Consider the following 14,486-nt stretch of genomic DNA (forward strand, 5'->3'; position numbering starts at 1 on the left):
AGAAGTCGTGTGATATCTGTATACACAGTGTCTACAGTATTAGAGTTAAAAAGATAAATCTATCAAAAAGTAAAATGAAAAATAGCCACTAAGCATTAAATAAGATATAAGAAGTAAGAGCAAGTAAAATAGTTATGTGAGTAGTTAAACTTGCTACTAAATGACAAAGACTCAGGACTTGCAGTTTATGGCAGAATAGAATAGGTCATAGCCCCCCAGTGTTCTCACTACATTAACTAGAAAAATCCTGAAAATTTCCAGAATTATATATTCAAAGACAAAGGACAGTTGTGGAAGCAGAACTAGATGAACTGGAATTCCAGTTCTGAGGTCATCTGGCAATTGCCAGCTATTTTTTTTGCTGAACCCATTTTCCAATTTGGTTTTTAAAAAAGAAACTGACTATGTGTTGTTTACAAGAGACACATTTTAAATAGAAGACTGTTTACAAGAGACTTTATTTATAAGGACACAGGAAGATGGAAAAATAGGAAGACAAAAGAGAGATTCCATACAAACCCTAACCACACCCAGATTCCATACAAACACTAGTGTTTTGTTTTCCATACAAAACACTAACAATTCACTAACACTACATGAATAGATGTAGTTCTATTAATAGCAAACAATGGGATTTGAGGCAGGAAATGTTAATAAGGACAGACGGACATCCATGATAAAAGAGCCAATTCATCAAGAAGGCATAATAATTTAAAGCCTGTATATACCTAATAGTTACAAAAGATATCAAGCAAAAGTTGATAGAACTAAAAGCAGAAATTGATAATCCACAATTATAGTTTGGAGACTTTAATACATCATTCTCAGTAACTGATCATAATTGATAGTAATACATAGAGAAAAAAACTAATAAAAACGTGGAAGATCTGAACCCAATTGACAAATACTGTATAGAGCATCACACCCAACAACTGCAGAACACATTCTTTTCAAGTTTATGTGGAACATTTACCAAAATAGACCATATGCTGGATCATAGAGTAAGTCAGAAAATTTCAAAGGACTGAGAACATAGAGGAAATGCTCTTTGACCACAGTAGAATTAAACTTGAAATCAATAACAGAAACATAAGTAGAAAACCTCCAACTTCAATAACACATATATCAAAAAAGAAATCACAGTAATAGTTATGAGACATTCTGATCTCAATAATAATAAAAATTTGGTATATCAAAACTTGTGGAATGCAGTTTCTGACCAAAGAGAAATTTATAGTTTTAAATGAATATATTAGAAAAAGGAAGGTTGGAAATCAATGATTGAAGTCTCCATCTTAGGAAATTACAAAATAAAAAGCAAATTAAATCCTAAGTATATGGAAGGAAAAATAAAGCTGAAGCAGAAATCAATGACATAGAAAGCAAAGATATAATGGAAATGAAATCAACAAATTGACAGTACATACCACTTAAGAAAACTATTTAGCGATATCTATTAAAGGTAAACATGGGTATATCCTATGATCCAACAATTCTGCTCTTGGGATACATACCAAGAATATTTAGTTTTTATGTCCTCTATAATAGGATGTATATAAGACATGAACTAGACATGTATAAGAATGTTAATAGTAACGTTTTTAATAATAGCCATAATGGAAACAACCCAAACTTCCATTAATGAAAGAATCGATAAAGAAATTGTAGTATGGGTTTTAAATGGAATGCTATATAGCAATGAAAAAGAATGACTTTTGCTACACGTAGCAAGATGATGAATCTCACAGACATATTGTTGAACAAAATAAACGAGAATGAAAAGAGTACACGCCCTGTGACTCCATTTAAATGAAATTAAAAATTAAGCACAACTAATCTACGGTAATAGAAGTGAGAATGATGTTTTCCTTGGGAGTTACTGACAAGGAGGATATGGCAGACACGAGGAGGTACTGCCCAGACGCCCTTCAGGGAAGAACTTTTTGCTCCAGCCGCTGGGAGTGCCGTCAGTGAGCAGCCTTCAGCTGTTTATGTAAATCATACCTCAAAAAAAAAAAAAAAGAAAGAATAACAGACTCAAAATGAGTTTAAAAATGCAACTATATGCTGTTTTCAAAAGACACATCTCAAAATAAATGATAGGAAAAGTTTAAAAAATACATAACGGAAACATGGTGTATTGAAAGCACGGGTTCCACTCTCTCCTGAAATCCCCCTGAAATGACTGTAGAATATTTGAAAGGTTTAAATCCACAAGGACAAGAGGTAAAGGATAGAAAACAATAGCAAACAATATATATATCAACATTTTGGAAGCAGGAAAATGGTGACTGACGTAACAAAGTAGAGAGAAAGTTGAAATCTAAGCCTATAGGGCAGAGAAACCAACAGGAAGTGAGAGAGTTTCCACACATGGCTCCAGAAACGTTCAGGAAGACAGGAGTATAGCAAGTGGCTGAGATCAGGAAGACTGGTTAAAAGTCCTTATGTTGAGCAGTTAGACTTCTGGATCCTTTCCCTGACCTCACACTGTCACGTCACTGCTTCTCCCCATTTTCAGTAGAAGTCTGAAAGTTTTCTCTTCGGAGACGGTCCATCTGACAGGTTCCAAACTTGGGGATACCCCACACCGCAGAGAAGTGAGAGTGAGGTGCCATATTGAAAACAGAGGATCAGATGAAAGTTGACATCCTCAGTGGTGAGACCTTGGCCCCTTTCCTTCACTTGGGTCTCAGAAAACTAACAGCCAGCATGAACCGTCTAGCAGAAGATTAGTTGATTCCTTTCTGAGGAAACTGCCCAGCCCAAATGAAAAGACTGCTCTCACTCTTCCTTGCAAGATCCCTGTGTTCTCGAAGCCCAAGCAACTGGCCTTCAGCAGGACCCAACTGAGTCATCCAGTCAGCAGAGGAGCCCAGGCTATTGGTTCTGAAGAGTTTGCACATCCCCTGGAGAGCTTTTAACCAATATCCCAACCTGTCCTCGAGGGTCCACCTACTCTGGGTTTTCCACTCCATTTGGGGGAAGGTTTAAGACAATTCAATTTGAATGTTTAAAAATGTGTAGAGGAAAAAAAAAAAATGTGTAGAGGACATGTGACATCTGGATTATACCTATATGTAGAAAACAGCAAAATTTTAAAAGAGAAATATTTTTTAACAAATTGTAATGATGTTAAATGCTCCCTAATTTAATACATAAATCCTCATCGTTTTTAACAAAATCAGTCAGATGATCCTCAATTTCACCTGGAATAATAAATATAAAAGACAATACCTTACTTATCATGTAAGCTATTAAAATTAATCATAAATTTACAGGAATTAAAAGAGTGAGGCTCTGCTGCCAGAAAGGACAGTTCAGTATAACAGAGTAGAATTAAATATGAGACCTCCGCAGATGACAAAAGTGGCATTTTACATCAGTAGAGAAAGAGTAGATTGTCCCATGAATTGTGTTGGTAATCATTAGAAAAAGGAAAGGAAGATGATTTTATTTCTTTTTCAGCGGTTTATTAATGAAGAGTTGGGGAAAGCTGGGCACGCTGTGTCAAAGTTGGTAACCGTGACTGCTCCCAGCTACCTGAGCAAAGAAAACATGATCAAATGAGTTGCCAGTGAAGCCCCTCTCAGCTCAAATGTTCTGTAGTCACTCTAAAGTAAGATGGTCGCTGCTTTTGTCTGTCTTTCTCAAAGCTCAATTGAGTAGTGGCGTTTGGTAAGTCAAAGTAGAAAGACAAAAGTAAAAATAAACTTGCCTTTCTCCCTTGAAGGAAGAGGAAAGAGACGGGGATGAAGCCCTTCCAGCCTCGAGGGCCTGAGGGACTTTGGAGCTTCTTGACATGCACTGTTTGTTTTCAATGGGAAATTACTCAAAATGTAATAAGGAAATATTTTGCTGAGTAAATAGATTCGTTTACATCTTGTGGCATGGACAGTTAAGAAGAACCTGGCTTTTTAGCTCACTTGGCTGAAACCCCCAACAAGAGGGATTTCTCTTTTCACTAGTATTTCTGTCTTTCCAAGGGCTCTTCCTCCCCCTTCTTTTGAAATCAGATATTTTAAGATACTTGAAATCCAGGGAGGGAAAAGAGACTTTGTTCTACTGTGACGGGGAAGAAAATTATTAATGTTTTGTGGTCACAGCCTTTCCAGAACCCCTCCTGCCTGTCTTGAGAATCTAGCTTTGTCAGCTCAGAGTGCACGATGTGGAATTGAGGCAATGGGTGAGACAGACACACAACTGGACGAGCCAGGACGTGGGGTGTACGTTGGAAAGGACAAGATTATTCATGAGAAAGAAAACTGGAGCTGGAAGGGAGGGTGGACAGAGAGAGGAGGGAGAGGAGCAGGACCGGGGGCCGAGGCGAGGCCACCAGAGGCTTCTGGGTGACTGAGTACTGAGAGTAGGCGGGACAGGGCAGACGCCACACGACTGGCTGTGCATTAGGAGTGCAGTTCTCTCTACGTCTTGGCAATTCTTCCCTAAGTAAAATTTGGAACTGATTTCATTTATATTTTTCAGCAGAGTGTGGTTCTTTGAATCAAAATGTATGTGCTGAAGCCAAGCCAAGTGGGTTTCAGTTCTATTTGGGTTACACCACAAAAGCCAAAGGTTGGATCACTCCTGGCCCTTTGCTCTCACTTCTCTCTGGGCCTTGCCCCATCTTTTTGCCTCACATAAGGGCTCTCCTGTTTCTTGCTCACGGGCCTTCTCTCTGCTGCAGGCTGCCCATCGCTGATTCCTCTAATCCCAATAGAGGTAAAAATATATTCAAAAATAGGAATCTTGAATACTACCAATATCACCTCATCTTTGCCCTCACTTGCAGCCTCTGAAGGAAGTTAGAGTTTGGAAATGATTATTCCTTTCAAAATGACTGCTGAATGGTCCCTACCACCTGGCCAGCATGATATTACTTTGAATCACAAAACCCAGGCTACAGTGGAAATGTTCCATGCTGGGTCCAAACACACAAGCACCCACTTAAGGGCAGTTGCCACGTATTACATTTATGCAACAGATAGTTACTGAGCACCAGGTGCCAGGCACTGTTCAAGTGCTGAGGATATAGCGCTACAGAGAGATAAAGCAAAACAGAGCCCCAAATCCTGCTTTCGTGTTGCTTACAATCTAGTGGATGCATGCTAGATAGTGAGACAGTGGGGAATGCTAAGACTTAGAACTGAAGCAGGGATAAGGGTCGGAAACGTCAGGATGGATGGAGGTGGCTGACATTTTAGACGGGGCGGCCAGGGAGCTCTCACTGAGGAGATACTTGAGTAAAGACCTGGAGGACATAAGAAGGAAGAATTTCAGTAGAGGGGACCACGAGGGGCGGCCGTGAGGCAAGAAGGTGACTGCCAGAGTGGCTGGGGGTGCCGAGTGAGGGGAGGGCAGCACGAGGTGCCTCGGAGAGGCTGTGGGGCTCATGTAGCTTATGATGAAGACTCGAGCATTTTCCTCATGTGAGATGGGAAGCCACGGGAGGAATCTGTGAAGAGAGGGGACACGACGTGACTTAAACTTTAACAGGATCATTTTGGTTCCATTTTGAGAACAGACAAGGGAAGAAGCAAGGAGACCAGCTATGAAGCTTCTGTAGATGAGACAGGGTGGAGGTTTGCACCAGGGTGCAAACCCAGGGTGCAAACCCTGGTAGCAGTGGAGGTGAGAGAAACTTGATTCTGATTTACTTTCAAGGAAAAGCTGATGTGTTGAGGTAACTTCCTTCCATTCCTAGTATGCTGAGTGTTTTTGTCATTAAAGGGTTGCACTTTTCCAATTTTTTTCTGCATGAATGGAGATAATCATGTGGATTTTTTTCCTCCATTCTGTTAACGTGTTGTATCACACTGATTAATTTCTGTATGTTTTAAAAAAAATTTTTTATTAGAGTATAGTTGCTTTACAATGTTGTGTTAGTGTCTGCTGTACAGCAAAGTGAATCAGCTCTAGGTATACATATATCCCCTCTTTTTTAGGTTTCCGTCCCATTTATGTCCCCACAGATCACTGAGTAGAGTTCCCTGTGCTATACAGTAGGTTCCCACTAGCTCTCTACTTCATACATAGTAGTGTATATATGTCAATCCCAATCTCCCAATTCATCCCATGCCTCCTTACCCCTTGGTAACCATAAGTTTGTTTTCTATTAATACATCTGTGACTCTATTTCTGCTTTGCAAATAAGTTCATCTGTACCATTTTTTCTAGATTCAACATATAAGCGATATTATATGATATTTGTCTTTCTCTTTCTGACTTACTTCACTCTGTGTGATAATCTCTAGGCCCACCCATGTCACTGCAAATGACATTATTTCATTCCTTTTTATGGCTGAGTAATATTCCATTTGTATATATGTACCACATCTTCTTTATCCATTCCTCTGTTGATGGACATTTAGGTTGCTTCCATGTCTTGGCTATTGTAAATAGTGCTGCTGTGAACACTGGGGTGCATGCATCCTTTCGAATTATGGTTTTCTCCAGATATATGCCCCAGAGTGGGATTGCTGGGTCATATGGTAGCTCTGTTTTTAGTTTTTTAAGGAACCTCCATACTGTTTTCCACAGTGGCTGCACCAATTTAGATTCCCACCAACCATGTAGGAGGGTTCCCTTTTCTCCAAACCCTCTCCAGCATTTACTGTTTGTAGATTTTTTGATGATGGCCATTCTGACCAGTGTGATATTTTTGTATGTTTAAGTACCCTTATGTCTCAGGAATAAATCCCACTTAGTCATGGTGTATAATTTTTTAAATATGTTGTTGGATTTGGTTTGCTAGTATATTTTTGAAGATTGTTGCATTAGTACTCATCAGGGATATAGGTCTGCAGTTTTTTGTTTTGTTTTGTTTTGTCTGTAGTGTCTTTGTCTGTGTTTGTTATCAGAGTAATGCTGTCTTTGTCTGTGTTTGGTATCAGAGTAATGCTGGCCTCATAGAATGAGTTAGGAAGTGTTTCTGCCTCTTCAGTGTTTGGGAAGCATTTGAGAAGGATTGTTGTTCTTTTTTTTTTTTAATGTTTGGCAAAATTCATTAGTGAAGCATCTGGTTCAGGGCTTTTCTATGTTGGGAAGTTTTGATTACTGATTCTATTTCCATACTTATATGTTATAGGTCTATGCAGATACTCCATTTGTCCTGAATTAGTCTTGTTAGGTTCTGTGTTTTTAAGAATTTGTCCATTTCATCTAGGTTGTCCAATTTGTTGGCATACAATTGTTCATAGTACTTTCTTATAATTCTTTTTATTTCTGTAGAATCGGTAGTATTATCCTCACTTTAATTTCTGATTTTAGTATTTTTAGCCTAATCTCTTTGTGTAGTTAGTCCTCTAGTTAAAGTTATATCAATTTTGTTGATCTTTTCAATGAAAAAAAACTTGGCTTTGTTAACTTTTTCTATTTTTTTCTAGTATCTATTTTATCTCTGTTCTAACCTTGATTATTTCCTTCCTTCCATTGGCTTTGGGTTTAGTTTGTTCTTTTCTAGTTGCTTAAGGTATAAAATCAGGTTGTTGATTTGGAATCTTCTTTTTAAATGTTAGTTTTTACAGCTATATATTTCCCTCTTAGCCCTGCTTTTGCTATATCCAATAAGTTTTGATATGTTGTGATTTTGTTTTCATTCATCTCTAAATATTTTCTGATTTCCCTGGTGATTTCATCTTTGGCTCGTTAGTTGTTTAACAGTGTGTTATTTAATTTCCACATATTTGTGAATTTTCCAGTTTTCCTTTTGTTAGTGATTTCTAATTTCATCTAATTATGGTTGGAGAAGAAACTTTGTATAATATTTATCTTTTTAAATCTATTGAGACTTGTTTTGTAGACTAACATATGGCCTATTTTGAAGAATATCCCATGGGCACTTGAGAAGAATGTTAATTCTGTTGTTGTTGGATGAATTATTATGCATGTTTGTTTATAATTTTTATGTCTTTTTCTTGTTAATATATAGTTTCCTTTTTCATCTCTTATAATATATAGTTTCCTTCTTTATCTTTTGCAACCTTTTTTTGATTTAAATTCTATTTTTTTCTGATTTGGTATAGCCATCCCAGCTCTCTTTTAGTTATTATTTTCATGGAATATCTTTTTTCATCCTTTCACTTTTTAACCTATTTGTGTCTTTGGATCTAAAGGGAGTCTTTCGTAGGATATAGGATATAGCTGGATCATTTTTTAAAAACCATTCTGTGAATCTCTGCCTTTGATTAGACAGATTAATCCATTTACACATAAAGTAATTACTGATAGGAAAGACTTCTGCCATTTTGTCATTTGTTTTCTATATGCCTTATAACTTTTTGTCTCTCATGTCCTTCATTTCTGTCTTCTTTTGTGCTTAGTTAAATTTTTTTGCAGTAAAATGTTCAAATTCCTTTCTCACTTGCTTTAGTACATATTCTGTAGATATTTTCTTTGTGGTCACTATGAGCATTGCATTTAACACCCTAAAGTTATCACACTCTAATTTGATGTTAACTTCAATAGCATACAAAAACTCTGTTCCAATATAATTCTGTCCCTACCCCCTTTCAGTTATTTATGTCATAAATTACATCTTTATACATTGTGAGTCCCAAAACACAGCCTAATAATTTTTAAATGAATTATGTAGAAATTAAAAAGTGGTGTTATAAATAAAAATTACAATAAAACTTGCTTTTATAATTGCCCATATATTTCTCTTTACTGGAGATCTTTATTTCTTCATGTGACTCCTAGATATTATCTAGCACCTCTTCATTTCAACATGAAGGACTCCCTTTAGCATTTCTTGTAAGGAAGGTCTAGTGGTAACAAATTCCTTCAGCTTTCATTTATCTAGGAATATCTTAATTTCTCCCTCATATTTTGAAGGACAGTTTTGCTGGATGTAAAGTTCTCGGTTGAAAGTTCTTTCAGCACTTTGAATGTATCATCCCACTGCCTTCTCTCCTCCAAGGTTTCTGATGAGATATCTGCTGATGATCTTAATGAGGATGCCTTGCATGTGACAAGTCACTTCTCTCTTGAATCTTCAAGATTATCTCTTCATCTTTTCACAGTTTGATTATAATGTGTCTCTCTGGGGGTCTCTTTAAGTTTATCATACCTGCAATTCATCCAGCTTCGAGCTTCTTGGGTTTGTAGATTCATATCTTGCATCACATTCAGGAAGTTTTTGGCCATTAATTCTTCAAATAATCTCTCTGCCCCTCTCTCTCTCTTCTCCTTATGAGACTCCCACAGTGCATGTGTCAGTCTGCTTGATACATCCTGCAGGTCCCTTGGGCTCTGTTCACTTTTCTTCAGTCTCTTTTCTTTGTGTTTCTCAGACTTGATATTTTGGGGTTTTTTCTTTAAATTCGCTTATCTTTCTACTGCCTGTTCAAATCTCCTTTTGAATCTCTAGTGAATTTTTCATTTCAGTTATTGCAATTTTCAGCTCCAAAATCCTTCTTGTTTTGTTTTTTGTTTTCTATGTCTTTGATATTTACATTTTGTTCATACATCAGTTTCTTGAATTTGTCTATATCTTAGTTTATAGCTCTTTGAGAATCTTTAAGACAGTGTTTTAAAGTCTTCTTCTTCTGGTAAGTCGGCCATCTGATCTTCCTCATAGGTATTTTCTTTTGATTTTTTTTTTCCCTTGAATGGGCCATATTTTCCTGTTTCCTTGAGTGTCTTGTAATTTTTTATTTAAAACTGAACATTTGAATTTTATAATGTGGTAACTCTGGAAATAAGATTCTCCTCCTTCCCCAGGGTTTGCTTAAAAACATTCTCATAGGGCATCTCTGCCCGCAAATAGCCTAAGGCATAAACTTAAGACCTCCTCAGATTTTTTTCTGAGCCTGTGGCTTTCCCTTGGGCATGTGTAGTGACTTTATAAATTGCCCCACACATGTGGTTGCTTTTAAATGTCCTAATCCTTAAATGTCAGGCTCCCAAAAGAGAAAAAGGAGAAAATGAAGGGGAGAGAAATAGGCTCTGTTTCTTTAAATCCATTGGAAGACGCTGCTGTCAATGGATGTGTCTTGCAATGGTGGTGGCCCACTTCTGGGTCTGCAACTTTATGATCAGAAACAGCAATCAGAGATCAGAACACAGGCCCCCAATAACTGAGGGACAAGGTCCTTCTTGGCTACTCTGGTTCCCAGGAGCTACTTCCAGAATGTTGGCATGGCTGCCTGCTATGGGGCTGGGGGCTGGGACCTTGGTAGCCATCACCCTACTGAGAGCTAACATTGACTGAAATTAACCTCAGTTTACAGGCCAAGCCTCCCCTGGAAGCTGAAAGCTTTTGAATGGACTCAAGAGTTCCAAAATAGTTACATCAGACAGATTCAGACAGGACAATTGTCGTGGGGGTGGAGAAGTGGATTTCTGGAGATTCCTACTCTACCATCCTCCCTGACATCAGTCCTCCACTCTCTGTTTTTATACTATTTCCAGCAATAGTGTCAATAAAATCAGGCTAGGAATAATAATTACTGTCTGATTCAGCAAAGAAATCACTCACATCGTGAATGTCAGTTGATAATTTTGTTTATCTTGATAAAGAAAAAAGTGAAGCAACATAGAAGTATGCCAGATCTTTACTTGTTTGGTAAAGATGTGAGAGATTTATTTGTTGAATTGGACAATAATTTTTGAATACTGGGAGAATATTTTTCCCAATTTTTGTGCTATTCATAACACTAAAAGACACAACACTCTTGATTTTAACATTTAAGTATCTGCATTCTTAACATTTCCTTCTCCTTTTCTTAAATCTAGACCAGATCAGAAAACTATTTCTGTAAAGAACCACACAGTAAAGGTAAAAATATAAAAAAAGAAAAGTAAAGTGAAAATGGCTCTACAGGCCATACTATCTCTATTGCAGTGACTCAACTTTGCTGTTATAAGCACAAATTAGCAATAGACAACACATAAACATGGCCAAGTTCCACAGAAACTTTATGGATGCTAAATTTTGAACTTTATATAATTTTTACATCATGAAATACTCCCCTCAGTGAAATGCTGATTGCTCTTTCAATTGCACACACGCCCCAGCCCCTCACGTTCTTCCATACCCCTCGACGCAGGTCTTCATACAACCCAGCACAAGCTGACATTCTCTTGTTCATGTGTAGTTTCTTGTTAACTCTCTTTCTCTCCGTATCAGAATGTGAGCTTCATGAGAACAGACACACCTTACAGTTAACTTCTTATCACCAGCACCCATAACAGTGCCTGGCATCTAGTAAGTGCTCATAATTAATTTTTTAAAGGAAGAATGGAATTTCAATAGTAAACCCATATTCATGTTGCCATTATTTTCATTCTAGTACATGTTTTAATGAAACAGAGCCAAAGAATCTTACAAATGATGTGGAGAATTCTCACTCTATCTTGCTCCTAAGAAAGCTGCAAAGGGCCGTGCCCTGGGAGCCTGCCTCTGTCTGCAGGAGGTCCTATAGCTCCTCATGGAACGAAAGCAGTGTTTCAGCCAGGGCAGCTGCATAAGGCAATGCTCTGTTGGAAGTTGGTTAAAAACATTTGGGAGAAATGTTTTCCCTAGTGTTCACAGCTTAATGGAAGGTTGTTATTTTAAATGTACTATACGAGGCCAGTCATGTTCCTCAAAAGGGTTCTCCCTAAAACAGTTCGAAACGAGTTTCAGGCTGTCAGGGGACTTTTTTGATAGAGACCAAATTTTGCAGTTCCTGACTCAGCCATGTTTGCTCAGAGAGACAGACTTGTGTGTCGTACTTGGTCATTGTGAGCCAGAGCTTCCTGAGAACCAGCCAGTTCCACGAGGGACTTCTGTGCATGCAGGCTGATGCTTCGGCTGCCCTTTCAATGCGTTTCAAATCGATCTGAGTCTAGGTGGATCTGCTGACCTGTAGAACTTTGAATAGGTCACCACAAGGCATGCTCTAACAAAAATTGTCCTTTTTAAAGCTCATAAAAATTGTCACTGTCATGATCTGGAATCATTTCCAAGCAGAGAAAGAGCATCTTCAGTATTATTTGCCCCTTGCATCACACATTGCGGTTTATAGAGTAATGAAATATTGTTAGTTGGAACTCAAAATTATCTAGATCCACAAGCATTCTTACAATTTGTATGTAATGTCTGCACTCCAGAAACATATAGTTTAAGCAGATTTTCCACAAGCGTCTCAAACTCATCAAGTTAAAAAAATAAAAAGGGCGGGGAAGGGGGGGAAGTAATCAGACCTTCCCTCCTAATCCCACTGACCTGGTTTTCATTCACTGTTCTTTAGCTCAGTCCTCCTTTAATTCTTCCTGTCACCCAAGCCAGAAAGCCCTCAGGATCGCCCTCACGGCTTCTCTCCCTGACACCACACCCAGTCAACCAGAGGGTGCTGCAGTTTCTCCTGAACCATCCATTTCTCTCCATCCCCTCTGCCACGCCCAGCACAGGATGCCCTGACCTTCCAACTGGTCTCCCCGTCTCTAAACTACTGTATTTACTGTAGCCCGAGGGTGTTGTGCTAAACCACTCCTGTGATGCTGGCCTGCGCCCGCTGGAGGCCCGTGTCCCTCGCGCACCTTCTGAACGACCTGGTGCCACAGCTCTCAGGCCTCCCGGAACACCCGCGTGGCCGCTCCCCAGCCCTCCCGCTCCTCCCCCGCCATGCAGACCCGAGGCTGCCCCTGGCTCTCTCCGGATCTCAGGCCTCCATCGTAGAGGCCGGCCGTACCCTGGGCCTCCGTGTCCAGCAGTAGCCTGGCCACACCGCCCGCCTCTGTCCTCCTTACGCGCCCGTCTTCCTAGTGGGGCGGGAACCGTGTCCTCCGAGCCGCCCGGCGTCCCCGGTGGTGGCGGCCTCGCAGGAAGCCAGCGGAGAGGCTCTCAAAGTCCACGACTGTCCTCTGGGCCCCCGGGCAAGGGGCGCTGGCCACACGCAGAAGGGGCGCCCCGTCCGGAGTCCTCTGGCCTCGGCCCTGGGCAGAATGGCGCAGCTGCCAGCCCCTCGCCGTCCACCAAAGAGGAGAACGGAAACCAGGGCGGCCAAGAACCGGCAGGCGGCGCTCGCGGACCCGCGCCGCCGCGAGCTCCGCCTCCGGCGCTGCTGGGTCTCGGCAGGTGCCGCGGAGAGGCCGGAGGGTGGGAGGGGGTGAAGCGCCGCAGGCCCGGAGGGTCCCCGGCACTCAGGACGCCGCTCCCGCCCTCACCCCACGTCCCCCAGCACCGCCCCGCCCCCCAGAGTCCGGCGGCCGAGGCCCCAGCTTCCCCGGGCGGCCGGGCTCCGGCCTCCACCCGCCCCGCCGCTCCCGCCTCCCCCGCCTCTCCGTCCCTGTGCCCTCGCAGCATCCCCGTCTGACCGCTCACCTCCTCCGTCACCTCCGGGCCGAGGATCCGTCCGTCGGTGACTCCCCTGTCCGAGACATCCAGAATGCTTATGTTCTCCTGATTGAACTCGGATTCATACGGGCCTAGGAAGAAACTCTCTGATAAGAAAAACACGGTAGTCCAAAGGCAGAGGGAACTTAACTTTATGAAAGCTTTATTGCAGAAAGAGGAAGTCAAGACTCTCAATAAAATTTAAGAAAATGTGGACCCTATGAAATAGGACTGAAATCGGTCCTCAAGCTAAGATTTCCTGAAAAAGCTAAACGGGGTAAGGAAGAATGCTATGAAATACAAGGTGAAATGAAAGATCTGAATTCCTCTCCCGGAATGATATCAAGTTGGTAATATGGAAAACAAGCTTAAAATATTTCTCAAAACGAAAAGAAGGAAAAAATATTCCGAGAAAGTAGTTTTAGAGGCCATCTTCGTAAACTTAGTAAAAAGTTCTATATTTTGCTAAATGCAAGATGGAAAATTTATTATAAAGCGGAGGGACCTTGGTTAATTTTTTTTTTTTTTTTTTGAAGCTGGATTCTAAGCAAAATGTGAAGGTGTGTCATAGTTTGTGCCAGGAATTCTAAAAACCAATTGTGAATCAGATTCACCTGAGAACAGTTAAACAAACAAAACACAAATTCATGAATCCTGTTCTCAGAGATTTTATTGAGTAGGTCCGGGACAGGGCCTGAGAATCTGTATTTTTTTTTAAAAAAAAAAAAAGATCCCAGTTCATTTTTGACATAGCCGGTCAGGACCAGGGTTTTAAAACTACTGGTTTCCAGGAAAAGTTGCAGTACTACACCACCTAGTGGCAACATACCCTAACTGCAGATTCTGTGGGGCAGAGTTTACTCTATTGAGCAAAAATTAGTAACTGGCTCGAAATAGTTGGAGAAGGAAGAAGGAGATCATTAAGTGAACTGGACAGGAGAAGGCAAAAGAAACACTAACTTCCATAATGAATCAAGTTACTGTCAGAAGGGGACTCTTATTCTGGGGAGAAACCCCAAGTCTGCCCCTGCCATAGACCTTCCTCTGTAGGGTGATGCAGCCTCAGGGACTCACTGAATCCTTAAGATACTCAGACCTAAACGTTGGCAGAGATTTTTCCTTGACTCCCTGAGAAAAATTCTCTAATCATGGTTGGGGATAACCA

The 14,486-nt window shown here is 40.4% G+C and overlaps 1 protein-coding gene across 1 annotated transcript in view; it reads right to left on the reverse strand.

Annotated features, from left to right (window-relative positions):
* Positions 1 to 5,351: 5,351 nt before the first annotated feature.
* Positions 5,352 to 14,486, reverse strand: part of MKX (mohawk homeobox) — a 93,346-nt gene continuing 84,211 nt past the window's right edge. Inside the window, exons 5-6 of the mRNA XM_036841371.1 lie at positions 13,310 to 13,413; positions 5,352 to 5,455 (exon numbers count right to left, since the gene is read on the reverse strand). Of these exons, the coding sequence (XP_036697266.1) occupies positions 5,426 to 5,455; positions 13,310 to 13,413 (134 nt within the window). The 3' untranslated portion in view covers positions 5,352 to 5,425. The remainder of the gene's footprint in view (positions 5,456 to 13,309; positions 13,414 to 14,486) is intronic.

Source organism: Balaenoptera musculus, chromosome 2 (assembly GCF_009873245.2).
Source record: "Balaenoptera musculus isolate JJ_BM4_2016_0621 chromosome 2, mBalMus1.pri.v3, whole genome shotgun sequence".
NCBI lineage: Eukaryota > Metazoa > Chordata > Mammalia > Artiodactyla > Balaenopteridae > Balaenoptera > Balaenoptera musculus.